Here is a 12,873-nt window from a genome sequence, read left to right as displayed (position 1 = left end):
GGATCCCCTTTTCCTCACCCACCAGCATCCACATCAAGAACATAGAACACAGAACAGTACAGCAAAGAACAGGCCATTCAGACCACGACGTTGCCCCGAAGATTATTACTAATCTAAAATAACATAACCTACGCACCTCACAATTCACTGCTGTCCAATTGCATGTCCAGCAGTCACTTAAATGTCCCTAATGATTCTACTTCCACCACCACCGCTGGCAATGCATCCCATACATTCACAACTGTCTGCATAAAGGACCTACCTCTGACATTTCCTCCACACCTTCCTCCTAATATCTTAAAACTATGATCCCTCGTGCCAGTCAATCCTGCTCTGGGGAAAAATCTCTGGCTATTGACTATCCATGCCTCTCATTACCTTATAAACCTCGATTGGGTCACCTCTTCCTCCTCTCCAGAGAGGACGTCCAAGCTTAGTCAACCTTTCTTCATAGGGCAAGCCCTCCAGTCCAGGCAGCATCCTGGTAAATCTTCTTTGCACCCTCTCCAAAGCCTCCATATCTTTCCTATAATGGGACAACCAGAACTGGACACAATATTCCAAGTGTGGTCTCACCAGGGACTTTTAAAGCTTTAGCAAAACCTCACAGCTCCTAAACTTGATCCCCCTGTTAACGAAAGCCAAAACATCATAAACTTTCTTAACAACCCTACCCACTTGGGTGGCAAATTTGAGGGATCTTTGCACTTGAACACCAAGATCCTTCTGTTCCTCCACACTGCCAAGAATACTGTCTTTAATCCTATATTCAGCATTCAAGTGCAACCTTCCAAAATGCATAAGTTCACACTTATCCATTTCTCAGCCCAGCTCTACATCCGGTTTATGTCACACTGCAGTCTACAATAGCCCTCGATGCTATCAATGGCACATCCAAGCTTTGTACCATTGGCAAATTTAGTAACACATCCCTCAACCTCCTCATCCAAGTCATTTGTAAAAACTACAATGAGGCGGCGACAAAGAACACAGCCCTGTGGGACACTACTTAACACTGACCTCCAGGCAGAATACTTTCCATCTACAACCACTCTGCCTTGTCAGCCAACCAATTCTGAATCCAGACAGCCAAATCTCCCTGTATCCCATACTTCCTGGCTTTATGAATGAGCCTACCACGGAGAACCTTACCAAACGCCTTGCTGAAATCCATACACCGCATCCACTGCTCGACCTTAGTCTACCTGTCTCGGCACCTCTTCAAAGAGCTCAGTAAGATTTGAGAGGCATGACCTGCGCCTCACAAAGCCATGCTGACTGCCTTTAATCAGTCCTCAATTCTTTCCAAAACCTTGCTGACCACAGACATAAGACTGACTGGTCTGTAAATGCCAGGGATTTCCTTATTCCCCTTCTTGAAAAAAGGTACAACATCCACCTCCCTCCAATCCTCCGGCACAATTCCCATGGAGAGTGAGGAAGCAAAGATCTTCGCCAGCGGCTTAGCAACCTAGGATAAATCTGGACTGGCCCTGGGGACTTATCCATCTTAATATAATGATCAGAAGATCAGCTGCCATTTCTGCTACCACCAGACACATTCTCTTCCCCGCCTTCCGCAGGGACCAATCCCCTCCGGGAGACCCTGGTCCACTCTTCCTTCAATACCAACACCTCGCCATGGCAAATTTCCATTTATCCGCTCCCTCTTCAGGATCAAAGGGCCCAAACATACCTTCACATATTTGCTGCTCAAACCTTTGCATTGTGACTTAATCTGAATCATAGTATTTACAGGCTACCCACTAAGTCACATCAGCATTGTAATGTACCCTTCACAAACAAAGCATCAAGTCAATTCAAATCAACTAAATTCATCCAATGTACTCTAATACCATTTATTTGTCAGTATATTTAGCTAGTCGTAAACTATTCACATTAAATCTTGGTTTGGTGCTGGTTAACATGACCTTTCATGTCATCTGTGAAAGCATAGGTAGGTCAACCAAGTCTGAAAATTGATTTTGAACAAAAGTCATGGTGACAAAACAATTTAAGATTTGCCATGCCTCTGAAACCTACATTATTGTTAATATCATAAACCAGTGCCAATTCAATAGATGCAATGAGCCAACTAAAAGCCAGAGGAAAAGCCATCATTAGTTTGTGTTGCTAGTTAGTTTACATCATGAAAACCCAAATACCCAGAAGCATTTTGTAATATTTCAAGAACACGAACTTTTGATGAATATATGAACTTGCCTACTATGATAATCAAACCAGCTGTTCCTTTCCTCATTCACATGTGGAATGTGAGGTCTTCTGATAAGGCCAGTGCTTAAAGAGTTATACAGCACAGAAGTAAACCCTTCGGTCTAACTAATCCGTAATCATACATCCAAATCTGGCCTAGTCACATTTTCCAGCATTTGGCCCATGTCCTTCTAAACCCTTCCTATTTACGTATCCATCCAGATACCTTTTAAATGCTGTAGTTATACCAGCTTCTCTGACTTCCTGTGGCAACTCATTTCATGCACACACCACCCTCTGCATTCAAATGTTGTCCCTTAGGCCCTTTTTATATCTTTCCCCTCTCACCTTAAAAACTATGCCCTTAAGTTTTGGGCTTCCCCAACCTGGGGAAAAGGCATTGGCTATTCACCCTATTTTATGTCCCTCATGATTTTAAAAACCTCTACAAGGTCCCCCCTCAGTTTGTTCCCTTTCTCTAATTGTCTGTAAAACAAATGGCTTCATAATCATTTCAGAAATGGAAGAATATATTTTATTTTTCCAATTTCTTTTACAAATAAGAGTTGAGACGAGGAATTAGTAATGACCGCAGATGTTGGAAGCAGAGTCAATAGATTTGAAGCTGGAAATGCACAGCAGTCAGATAGCATCTGACCAGCAGGAAAGTTAACATTTCAGACTAACGAAGGATTGCCTGCTCCTCCGATGCTGTCTGACTCGCTGTGCCTCTACAAGTTTAGACTGCTATGCTGCAGGAAGAGTGGGTTCTTGTTTCAAATCTTGAACAACAGCAGAACTGAGAGATGTTAATGCTTGAAGCTGGATTTGATACTTTAAGACAAACTGGCACCAGATGCCTCTAAGATTGCAACAAAAACTGCTCAGTAGCATTTGAATTGATTTAAGCAGCAGCCTAATACAAATATAAACAGAGCGTGCAGCTGGATTCGGATTTTCAAAAGCCTGTAAGCAAGTCTGTTTGAAGTGGGGCAGGGGAATTAGCGTAGAAAATAAATAAAAAGGATATTAATAAAACAGATGGGTGTTTGACTTTCCACAGTCACCAAAATAGTGAAACTAGCTTACAATTCCAGATATTCCCCAAATTCTTATTAACAAGAGGTATGAGTCACAACACAGGGCTGCTTCAGTCTAATTCATCTGTTAGTGCATTTATCCTCAATGACGTTGTTCACACCACCTATGTAACCTTCCTACTCCCATATTCCTTTAACTATTTTTCCTCAACCACCTACTCAATCTAATCATGAATTATGGATGCGCCAAAATAATGCAATGCCTGCCTTCTTGGTTTGAGATAAACATTCCTGAGTCAACACTGATGTCAAGACATTCCTCACCAGCACTCTTGACAATATGGATAATCAACATTTAAGCTGATTATCTGAACATTACTACATCTTTATTTGAGGAAACATTAAATGGAGAGACAGAGAAAGGGAGATAAAATTAGAAATGAAAGACAGAAGGATATAGCAAAAGGGGAAGGCAAAGGAAGTTAGGGCCATCACCAAGGCCAAACTAATGCGTGAAAATATTGAGAAACAAAATCTAAACATATCATCCTTAAGTGCATAGTGTGCAAACTGACAGGTCACCAGGGTTGAGAAGTGAATAGTTGAGTGTGTGGTGCTGGAAAAACACAGGTCAGGCAGCATCAGAGCAGGAGAAAGCAGGAGTTGTGCTTTTCCAGCACCAACTCTCAACTCTGATCTCAGCATCTGCAGTCCTCACTTTCTCCTCCGAGAAGAGAATATCAAAGGTAATTCAATATTTAGAAAGGATGCAAACAACAACAGAAGTAGAATAATGTTTCTAGCAATAGAACGGATAGTGAGATGGAAAACTTAGATGTAGAATCAGAATGCATGAAGCTAAGAAATATAGGATGGAAGAGAGTTAGCAGGTGAGATCTACAGGTTTCCAAACAATGGTGGTAAGGTGGGTGGTGGCATGAAACAGGAAATTAGAGATGCATGTGGTAAGGGTGCTACAATAATGATGGGTAACTTTAATCTTAGAGATTGGACAAACCACATGTGCAATAAGGTGAAGAATGAATTCTTGAAGTGTATGCACAATGTTTTCTTAGATCAGTACACTAAGAAACTAAAAGAAGAATATGATATCCTAGATCTGATTGTGTGCAATGAGAAAAGTTTAGATAATTATCTTGCTACACAAGAACCTTTATGGAAGAGGGGCCACAACATCAAATTTTTCATTTGGTAGAAAGTGAAATAAAAAAATCTGACGATAGAGTCCTACACCTAAACAAAGGAAACTATGATGGTATGAGGGGTAAGGAGGCTGCAGTAGACTGGGTAACTTAATTAAAAGAACAGTGCATATGTCTTTGTTTGACTTGACCGAGAATGGATGTGTTGTTCCACTCAAGTTTACAGAGGAGGAAGAACACCACTTCAACTGGGACAACACATCCATTCTAGGACAAGCCAAACAGAGACACGCACGAGAATTCCTAGAAGCATGGCATTCGAACCGGAACTATATCAACAAACACACCGAGTTAGACCCCATCTATTACTCCCTTAGAAAAAGGACAGGAAATGACGTCACCACAGGAAATAATGTCACAGAAAATGACATCACCAACCCAAAGAAACCCAAGCATATAAATAGAAAGCAGAATTATCAACAGTGCTTCGCCCGGAGGCACACTGAAGATGTTACCTAGTTGGGTGACGAAACTTCTGGAAATGAACCTTCCAGCTCAGCGAGCAAACCTACATCCAGGAAATCACATTTGACCAACCTACTGAGATTTGCCAAGGATGCAATTTGTCAAATAAGAGAAAACCAGTCAATGTAGTGTAAAGGCAGCCCTCAAATTGAAGTTTGAGTACATTTTCAAGTCAATCTGTAAGAGTTGGAACAATGCAAGCCAACATAAAATAGCCATTCAATCGCGATGCAAGGCTCACCTGTCAGATTTTTAATATTAATATTAATATATCTCTTATGGAATCTCATTCATACATCAGATGGTCATAAATCAGAGACCCTAGTACAGTACTTGGATTTTCAGGAAGCTTTTGATAAAGATAGAATTTAGGGTAATAGAGTAGTAGAAAATTGGTCATCAGACAGATAACAGTAGGAACAAATGGCTTTTTTGGAGTGGAAGGCGTTGACTATTGATGCACTACAGAGTTCAGTGGTGGTGATCCACTCCAGCTCTTCACAACTCTGTCAATGATTTGAATGAGGGAATTCAGGGAAATATTCCCATATTTGTTGAAGACAAAACCAGGAGCAATTGCAAATGGCGAGGAAGAATTAGACAAGTTGGGCGATTGGGAAAATGACATTACTATAATTACAAAATTGTCCACTTTGGTAGGAAATATAATATAGTATCATTTAAATGGTAATAACTTGAGAAATTTTAATGTACAAAGAATGCATACTTTACACTGAATGCAAGCATACAGTACAACATGCAGCTAAGATGACGAAAGGTATGCTGGCCTTCATTGCCAGAGGATGAGTGGACGGGAGCACCCAACTGGAATACTGCATGCAACAAAGGTCTCCTTACCCAAGGAGAGAGAGATGCCTGTCAAAGAAAAAGTTCAGCAAAGATATCTACACAGGGGCCATGTTATGAGGATACAGTATAGATGGGTTAACACTGCAATAAGGATAACTTGTACTTAGTGCACCTGTGGAATTCTCAACTGCTTAGTGCTAGAGGACATGTCAATCAATAGTCAAGAATAAAATGGATTGATTCTAAAGCCATCAACGGTTATTAGAGAGAGCATAGTGTTCAGCCAGAGGAACACCCACAATCTTACTGCACTGGAGAGAAGACTTGATTAATCAAAAAGCCTACTCTTGCTCCTATTTAGATACTGCTATGGAACATGCTGATTTTAATTGTGTGGGGAATTTGCTGTGGTATAATAGCTACTTCAGTAAAGAAAGGGGTTTTATTGGTTGTAAAAGGCAGCTTTGGGATAGCCTGTGTTTTTGCAAAAGTTCTAGAAAATGCATTTTTGTTTGACATATGGTCACTTGTTCTTGACCCCTCAACTACAACTTCAATTAAGTTTTCCAAATTTTAAACACTATATAATCAAAAGAATTCTATGAAAGTGAACTTTCATATCTCTTTTCTCTTAAATTGTACCATAACTAACTACAATTTACCTGTTATCATAATGTTGCTCATGCTGCACTCAGCCACTTAATGATACACATCGGCTTATTAATGTTTTTGCTAGAGACAATAAAGAGCAAGTTTTACAAGAGTTACAATTTTGTGAACTATTTTTGAAATTTTTTTGTGCAGTCTACGCAATGCTTAGGTTGGTCTCAGTTCAGCAGGAAAGCCAAACTCTATATTCAAATACTTCATGCATTCCTATTCACCAAGCAGTAAAAACATTTAGCATAAAATAAATTGTCAGGTAGCTAAACAGACATAGAACATACCATTGTGCATTTTTCTGTAAATCTTGTATAATTCAGGTGCACTCGAAAGCACAATGGTAGACTCTCTTCCAAAAAACCTAGTATACTTCCAGACTTGGGTCACTAGGTTTCACAGAATCCCTGTACTGCAATTGAGGCCATTTGGCCCATTCAGTCTGCACCAACCTTCTGAAGAGCATCTAATCCCTATCCCCACATTTACCATGCCTAATCCACCTAATTTGCATACCCCTGGAAATTATGGTACAATTTAGCATGGCTAATCCACCTAACCTGCACATCATTGGACTGTATATTGACCAATGTGAAGTGAAATCTGCTCCACACTGATTCTAAAGGTTGGTGTAAACTTTTTTTTTCCCAAACCAAGTGGAAATCCTTCAAGAGGAATTTGGTTTTAAGGTTGCAAACATTCTACTCACCTGGAGAGGACAACTACTCATCAACATCCTAAATAATGCACAAAAACCATTTCAGTTCAACATTTTCAATTAATCTGTAAATTGCTCAAGTACTTATTTTACCCTGTTTTGGTAGGAAGGATTGTTACAACATTTAAAAGACATTTGGATAAGTACCTGAATAAGACCTGTTTGGAGGGATACGGGCCAAGTGCAGGCAGGTGGGATTAGTTTAATTTGGGAACATGGTTGGTGTGGACTGGTCGGACTGAAGGGTCTGTTTCCATGCTATATGACAGTATGACTAAATCATAAATTCATTCTGGCTGCAGAAAGACCCATCAGGAAATAAAACTGTTCTTTTTCCTGGTAGTAATCGCTACAACAAGCTCCTGCAACTTGGTGCTCTAATGCACAGTGAGTTATTTTATTCCAACTTGTTTAGCACACTTTTGCCTTTTTAGAATAGAATAGCTTTTATTGAGGACAAAGTTGCAAACGTCCCAAACAGTCTATTACAGTACAAATATATGCTTACAATCACTGCATGTATCTATGCTGTAACAAACCTGATGCCTTACAAAACAAGACTCTGTTGGTTTCAGTGACTGAACTGAGGTTTCAGCATGAACCAAACAATGTACTTGCAGCTGAAGATTTCTAGATTTTTTAGATATTAAAACAGCACACACAAGAGATAACCAGTACCTAAATCTTAATTTGTAAATTAACATAGTTCTCAGAACACAACACAAAGGCACCTCATCTTTTAATTGATATAAAAAGTGCAGTTAATTGGCAGGTTAATAAACCTGTGAGATTCAGTTGAGAAAAAGTAACAATTACTTTTCCCAAATAAAATAATGAATTACTTATATTTTACTGATATATTATATTATATATCAGATAGTATCTCAGATATAAGTAATATATCTGAGATACTATCTGATGAACAAATTAATAGTTTCAGAATAAAAATTGAATCACTCTGGTTTCTGCTGGTTAAAATTTCATTGATCAAACTGGAATTAACAGCCACAGAAGCTTGTATTAGCAAGATGATACTGCCAAAATGCAGCATTACTGCATTAAGGTTTCTGTTACCACTCAAGTCTCCAGGATACAGGCTCCGTACCTTAATCACACTTTCCAACTCTTATGTCCAAAATCCAAAGGCCACTCAGAAATTACTGACAACTATATGACACTAGCACCCAATACAGCTGATCAGGTGACGCTAATCTTCTGCAAACCCATGTGGTCATGGAGCTGAACTAAATAAAGACAATTCAATTGTTGCTGACAATTCATTGAGACGACAACTAGCCTGAGGCTCTCCAACCAAAATGATACAGACAGCCCCTCCATTTCAAATAAAACTTACCATATTCTGACAAGTACCTACGTCATGGCCAGCGTTCATATAGACTTAAAAAAGATCTGACAGGTATCTGGAAAGTCCCTGGTCCAGGTTGGTACATGACTATCAAGCCAAAGATCATGAAGAAAACAGAAAACAAGTGTAAATGAGGTTCCAGCTCCATTAGCGAACAAACAGGAACAGCGAAGACCAAGACCACACATCTTCAGATAAATCAGTCTTCACAAGGCTGAACTTTTATAAAATAATAGCAAGTCTTGCAGCCTTGGATATCTGGAAACTTCAGTTTAAGTTTAGAAAAGAATGGATCCATTTCTGTAAGATTCCTGCTTGAAACAAAGTACCAGTCCAACAGTATATACATGTTATTTACAGTAACGGTTGGCAAATCCATATTAAACATTGGGGATATCAGGAGCCAATAGATCGGTCAGGAAATGCAACACTGCCTCTTTTAGGGAAAGCCTGACAAATCATATGCGAGTCAGCACTGGCCTGGTATTAATATCTGTATTAGAAAATACTCTCCATCTATCCCCACCTCCACCCCAACAGGACCCGTTAGCTCCTCTCACGAACAGTAATGCCAGAGATGAGGCCTTGACTACAACCAAACAGCAATCCTGCAGTGTTAGGACCACAGACTAAGAAACAGTGCACTTAGTGGGAAGGTTGAACATAGACTTTCCTGCACAGACTGATTTTGGCAGAGACAAAAAGCTGGCAAAGTTTGAGTACACCACCATTTCACCTACTGAGATGCTCACCTTCAAAGTCTCCCACTGATAGAGCAGATGATTTCTCTCTGCGTTTGAATCAACAGTAAACTGAATGATCAATTTGGGTCAGGTTATTTGCAACTTTGGATGACCACAACAAAATACAAACTGTAGTGCTTACCTTTTAATATTAATCGCATCCCATAACAAAATTGTTCCTTCTATACTGTTAATTTCAATTACGACAGTGGGCAAAGCTACAAATGATAAGAAAGTACAGAGAAAAGATGGACAGTTTAGTGGCAAGACAATCTCTCCCTCAAAGGAGCTGGTCACTGACTTCAGGAAGCAGAGCAGAGGACACACCCGTCTACATCAATGGTGAGGTAGAGGTGGTCAAGAGCTTCAAGTTTTGGAGTAAATATCACTAATCTTTCCTGGTCCATTCACATCTATGCTACAGTCAAGAAAGCACTGCAAAGCCTCTACTTCCTCAATGCTAAGGAAATTCACTATGTCCACAATGACTTAATTTTTGCAGATGCATCATAGAAAGAATCTTATATGGATTGTCACAGCTTAGTATGGCAACTGCAATGCCCAAGATCACAAGAAATTAGTGAGTTATGAACACATCCCAGTGCATCATGAAAACCAGTCTTCCTTCCATAGCGGCCAACATAATCAAAGACTCCTCCCATTCCAGTTATACTCTTCCATTGGGAAGATAAAAGTTTGAAAACACGTAACAGATTCAAGAACACCAATACTTATCACTATCTTGAATGAGTGATAATAATAAATCAAATCAAATGATTCATTACATGTTTTATTTAGACTTGGAGTGGTTAGTGTGTCGAAATTTTGAGAAGATTTAAGATGTATCGGAATCGATTAAAAGACATGATTGAGGAGAGTTGTAGACAATCTGGTCGCCAGCAAGAACAGCAAAACAGTTTAACAGTTGAAAGCAAATGCATTATTGTGTTGTTGAAAGTAAGTATGCCTGCAAACTTGCACGCTTTACAACTTATTAACTTTGTACTAAAGCCTATTTGAATGCCAGATCAGCGATAAAAAGTTACAGTAGACAATTAAAAATTACGATTTAGGATGACCATCTCGGATATACATATTCTTCACTGCTTGAAATCTGCCAACTGTGCCCAGGCTCGTGCCCCCCCCCCGATGCGGGAGAAAGGTCACAATGTGGAGAAACTTTACAAGTAGGTTTAGTCCCGACTTCCCACGTTACTCTTTTGCTTAAAGAAACATCCTGGTCAGCATGCCGTTGTTTCAATAGTTGGCTCGAGCCGTCTGCAAGGGAACAAACGTTGGACCCAGTGCAGTGACTCCTGCTAGACATGTGGACTTTTGTACAGTCGGGCTCCTACAGAGTACTATTGTTCCCCAAGTAATCGGACACTCAAATGGATACAGCTCGTTGCCTGGCCTCGCCGCGAGGGAAGTGAAACTTTGCAATGTTCAGTTTCCTTCAAATCGGATCAAACGGAAAACCATTTCCACGAAAGCGTATGCGGGCAGGGGCGACTAATTCAGATCGCATTGCCTTCATTATTTATCAAAACTATAACGTTAGAAAGTCTTTAAAAATAAAGTTAGACAGTCTCCCTCTGCGTAAACATGAATTTACTTGATTACTTTTACAATATACTCAAATGAAACGAAACTCTTAACATAAACGGAATTTGTTGGATTGAAAATTCGGGGTCGTCCAGCGGAATACGAAATCGATGAAACTCAAACCCAGCATGAAATTTTGAGTCCGGGTCAGTAGGTGAAAGGGGTGTCGCCAAATACAAAGCTGCTGATTATTTCTGGATCCACTAACCCGCTCATTCCAGCCATACGGGAACCAAATATTTAAATGTTAACATCTACACGTCCAAATGGATGAACAGCTCAGGGACAACTGTCTCAGAGAATGGATTTTAGTTTAAGTTATAAGGACGGCCCCCATCCACCCTGAGACACACAGGGCTGCAGAAAGCGGGCGTGAACTTTGCACATTGCTTCGCAAACTGTTAGAGAGCAGCTTTCTGCACTCACTCAGGTCTCCCCTCAAAACCCAGGCGCCTGTCACCGCGGGAAGTGAGCGGTTTTATAACCGAACCACAACAAAACCAGCTCCTTTTCCTCCCACACACACACACACACACTTCGATACCGGGGTCAGCAACGCTGCAGTTCCAAGAAAAAAGAATCGGTTCCTGTCACACTCAGCAGTTCGGACTTAAATCAAACCCTGTCACTGCTACACCCATTACCTGGGTGAGAGTAACCAGTGATTTCCTTCAGACTGCAATAGTTACACACATTCACCCAGCAAAAGGAGAGGTAGGTATTGGCCAAACTTACACTCCTGAACTTTAGACACTCAGAACCATCCCATCTTTGCAATTTGATTCCCCCCCCACCACCCCCCAGATTAAATTGGAACCAAACACACTGCACCCCATCCCTGGGACAGGAGAACGGGGTGAATATATAAACTGGAAACGACTTACTTTAAGTAGTATCTCTGGCCCGAGGGAGTTTTCGCCATTTCCCAGCCCGGGGGGAGAGGTACATCGTCGGGGATCTCATAGGAAGCCTGCCGGAGGTGAGCGGAGGCCGGGGAAGAGCCGCTTCCCTGCGGTACTGCAGCAGCGGCGGGCGAGGCCGAGCCCGAGGAGCCGGAGGACCCCGATGCTGGGGGAGCGGAGGCGGTAACGGCAGCGGCGCTGAGCAGGGAGGCCGGCGAGGAGTGAGCCCGCACATGCTGGGGCTGCAGCGACGGAGCATTCGGCCCGTCAGTGCTAGCCTGGCGGGAGTGGCTCTTGGGCTCGGGCTGCTTGAAGAACGAGTCGGGCAGTTTGCGGAGCCGCATCGGCACAGATTGCGGCACGTTCGAGTTCTTGGGGTTCATCACGGCGTTGAAGAGGGCCTCCAGGTCGGTCTCCGAGTCCCCCCGGACGTGCACGATCTGGTGGCCGGCCCGAGGCACCGCTGCCCCCGACCCCGCCGCCGGAGACGTCCCGGTCCCGGTCCCCTGCTGCTGAGCCGGATCCATCCGCCAAACCGGCCGGCCGGCCCGCCCGGTGCCTCCTGCCGTGCCCTCACACTCACTGTCCCGCTCCCTCACACACTGACTCTCTCCAGAGTTCCCTCAGGCGGCGGATGGCGCCAGTTTCCCCCCCCCCGGCCGCGCTCCGCTTCAGGAGCGGAACCTTCTGGAACTCTCTGCCCGCGCTCGCGCTCGCTCCTCCCGCTGGGAAAGTTTGCAGAGACTTTCACAACTTTTCCTACTGTGCACGTGACCGCTGACGTCACGCGGGGCGGAGCCCATTCTGGGCCCCCCGGGGGGGGGGGATCTTTAACTTTGATTCGGTTTTGTCCTTTGACCGCCCCCTCCCCGCGGGATGGTACGGTTCGCCCTCGACTTGCCTCAGTTACTCCCGCTCTCCCACCCCCGCTCCCCCTCCCTCACTCCCTCCCCTGTTCTCCTCTCTCCCCCCTCCCTCCTCAATGCCGCCTTCTCTCCCCCTGCCCCCCCTCCCCGTCTCCCCCCACCCCCTCCTTCTCCCCCCACCCCCTCCCTGTCTCTCCCCCCTACCCTCTCCCCCCCACCCCCTCCCTCTCCCCCTTCCCTGGCTCTCCCCCATTCCCTGTC

At 42.8% G+C, this 12,873-nt stretch overlaps 1 protein-coding gene across 2 annotated transcripts in view; it reads right to left on the bottom strand.

Annotated features, from left to right (window-relative positions):
* Window positions 1–12,423, bottom strand: part of yap1 (Yes1 associated transcriptional regulator) — a 131,299-nt gene extending 118,876 nt beyond the window's left edge. Inside the window, exon 1 of one of the 2 annotated variants that reach the window (XM_043691121.2) lies at window positions 11,729–12,423. In XM_043691121.2, the coding sequence (XP_043547056.1) occupies window positions 11,729–12,273 (545 nt within the window). In that variant the 5' untranslated portion in view covers window positions 12,274–12,423. The remainder of the gene's footprint in view (window positions 1–11,728) is intronic. The other variant, XM_043691120.2, reaches the window with a different exon arrangement.
* Between the last annotated feature and the right edge of the window lie 450 nt (window positions 12,424–12,873).

The sequence above is a fragment of the Chiloscyllium plagiosum genome, unplaced genomic scaffold (genome assembly GCF_037043375.1).
Source record: "Chiloscyllium plagiosum isolate Xiang-an unplaced genomic scaffold, Cpla_swu_hap1 HiC_scaffold_6, whole genome shotgun sequence".
Taxonomy (NCBI): Eukaryota; Metazoa; Chordata; class Chondrichthyes; order Orectolobiformes; family Hemiscylliidae; genus Chiloscyllium; species Chiloscyllium plagiosum.
This window is presented reverse-complemented; position numbering and strand designations above follow the sequence as displayed.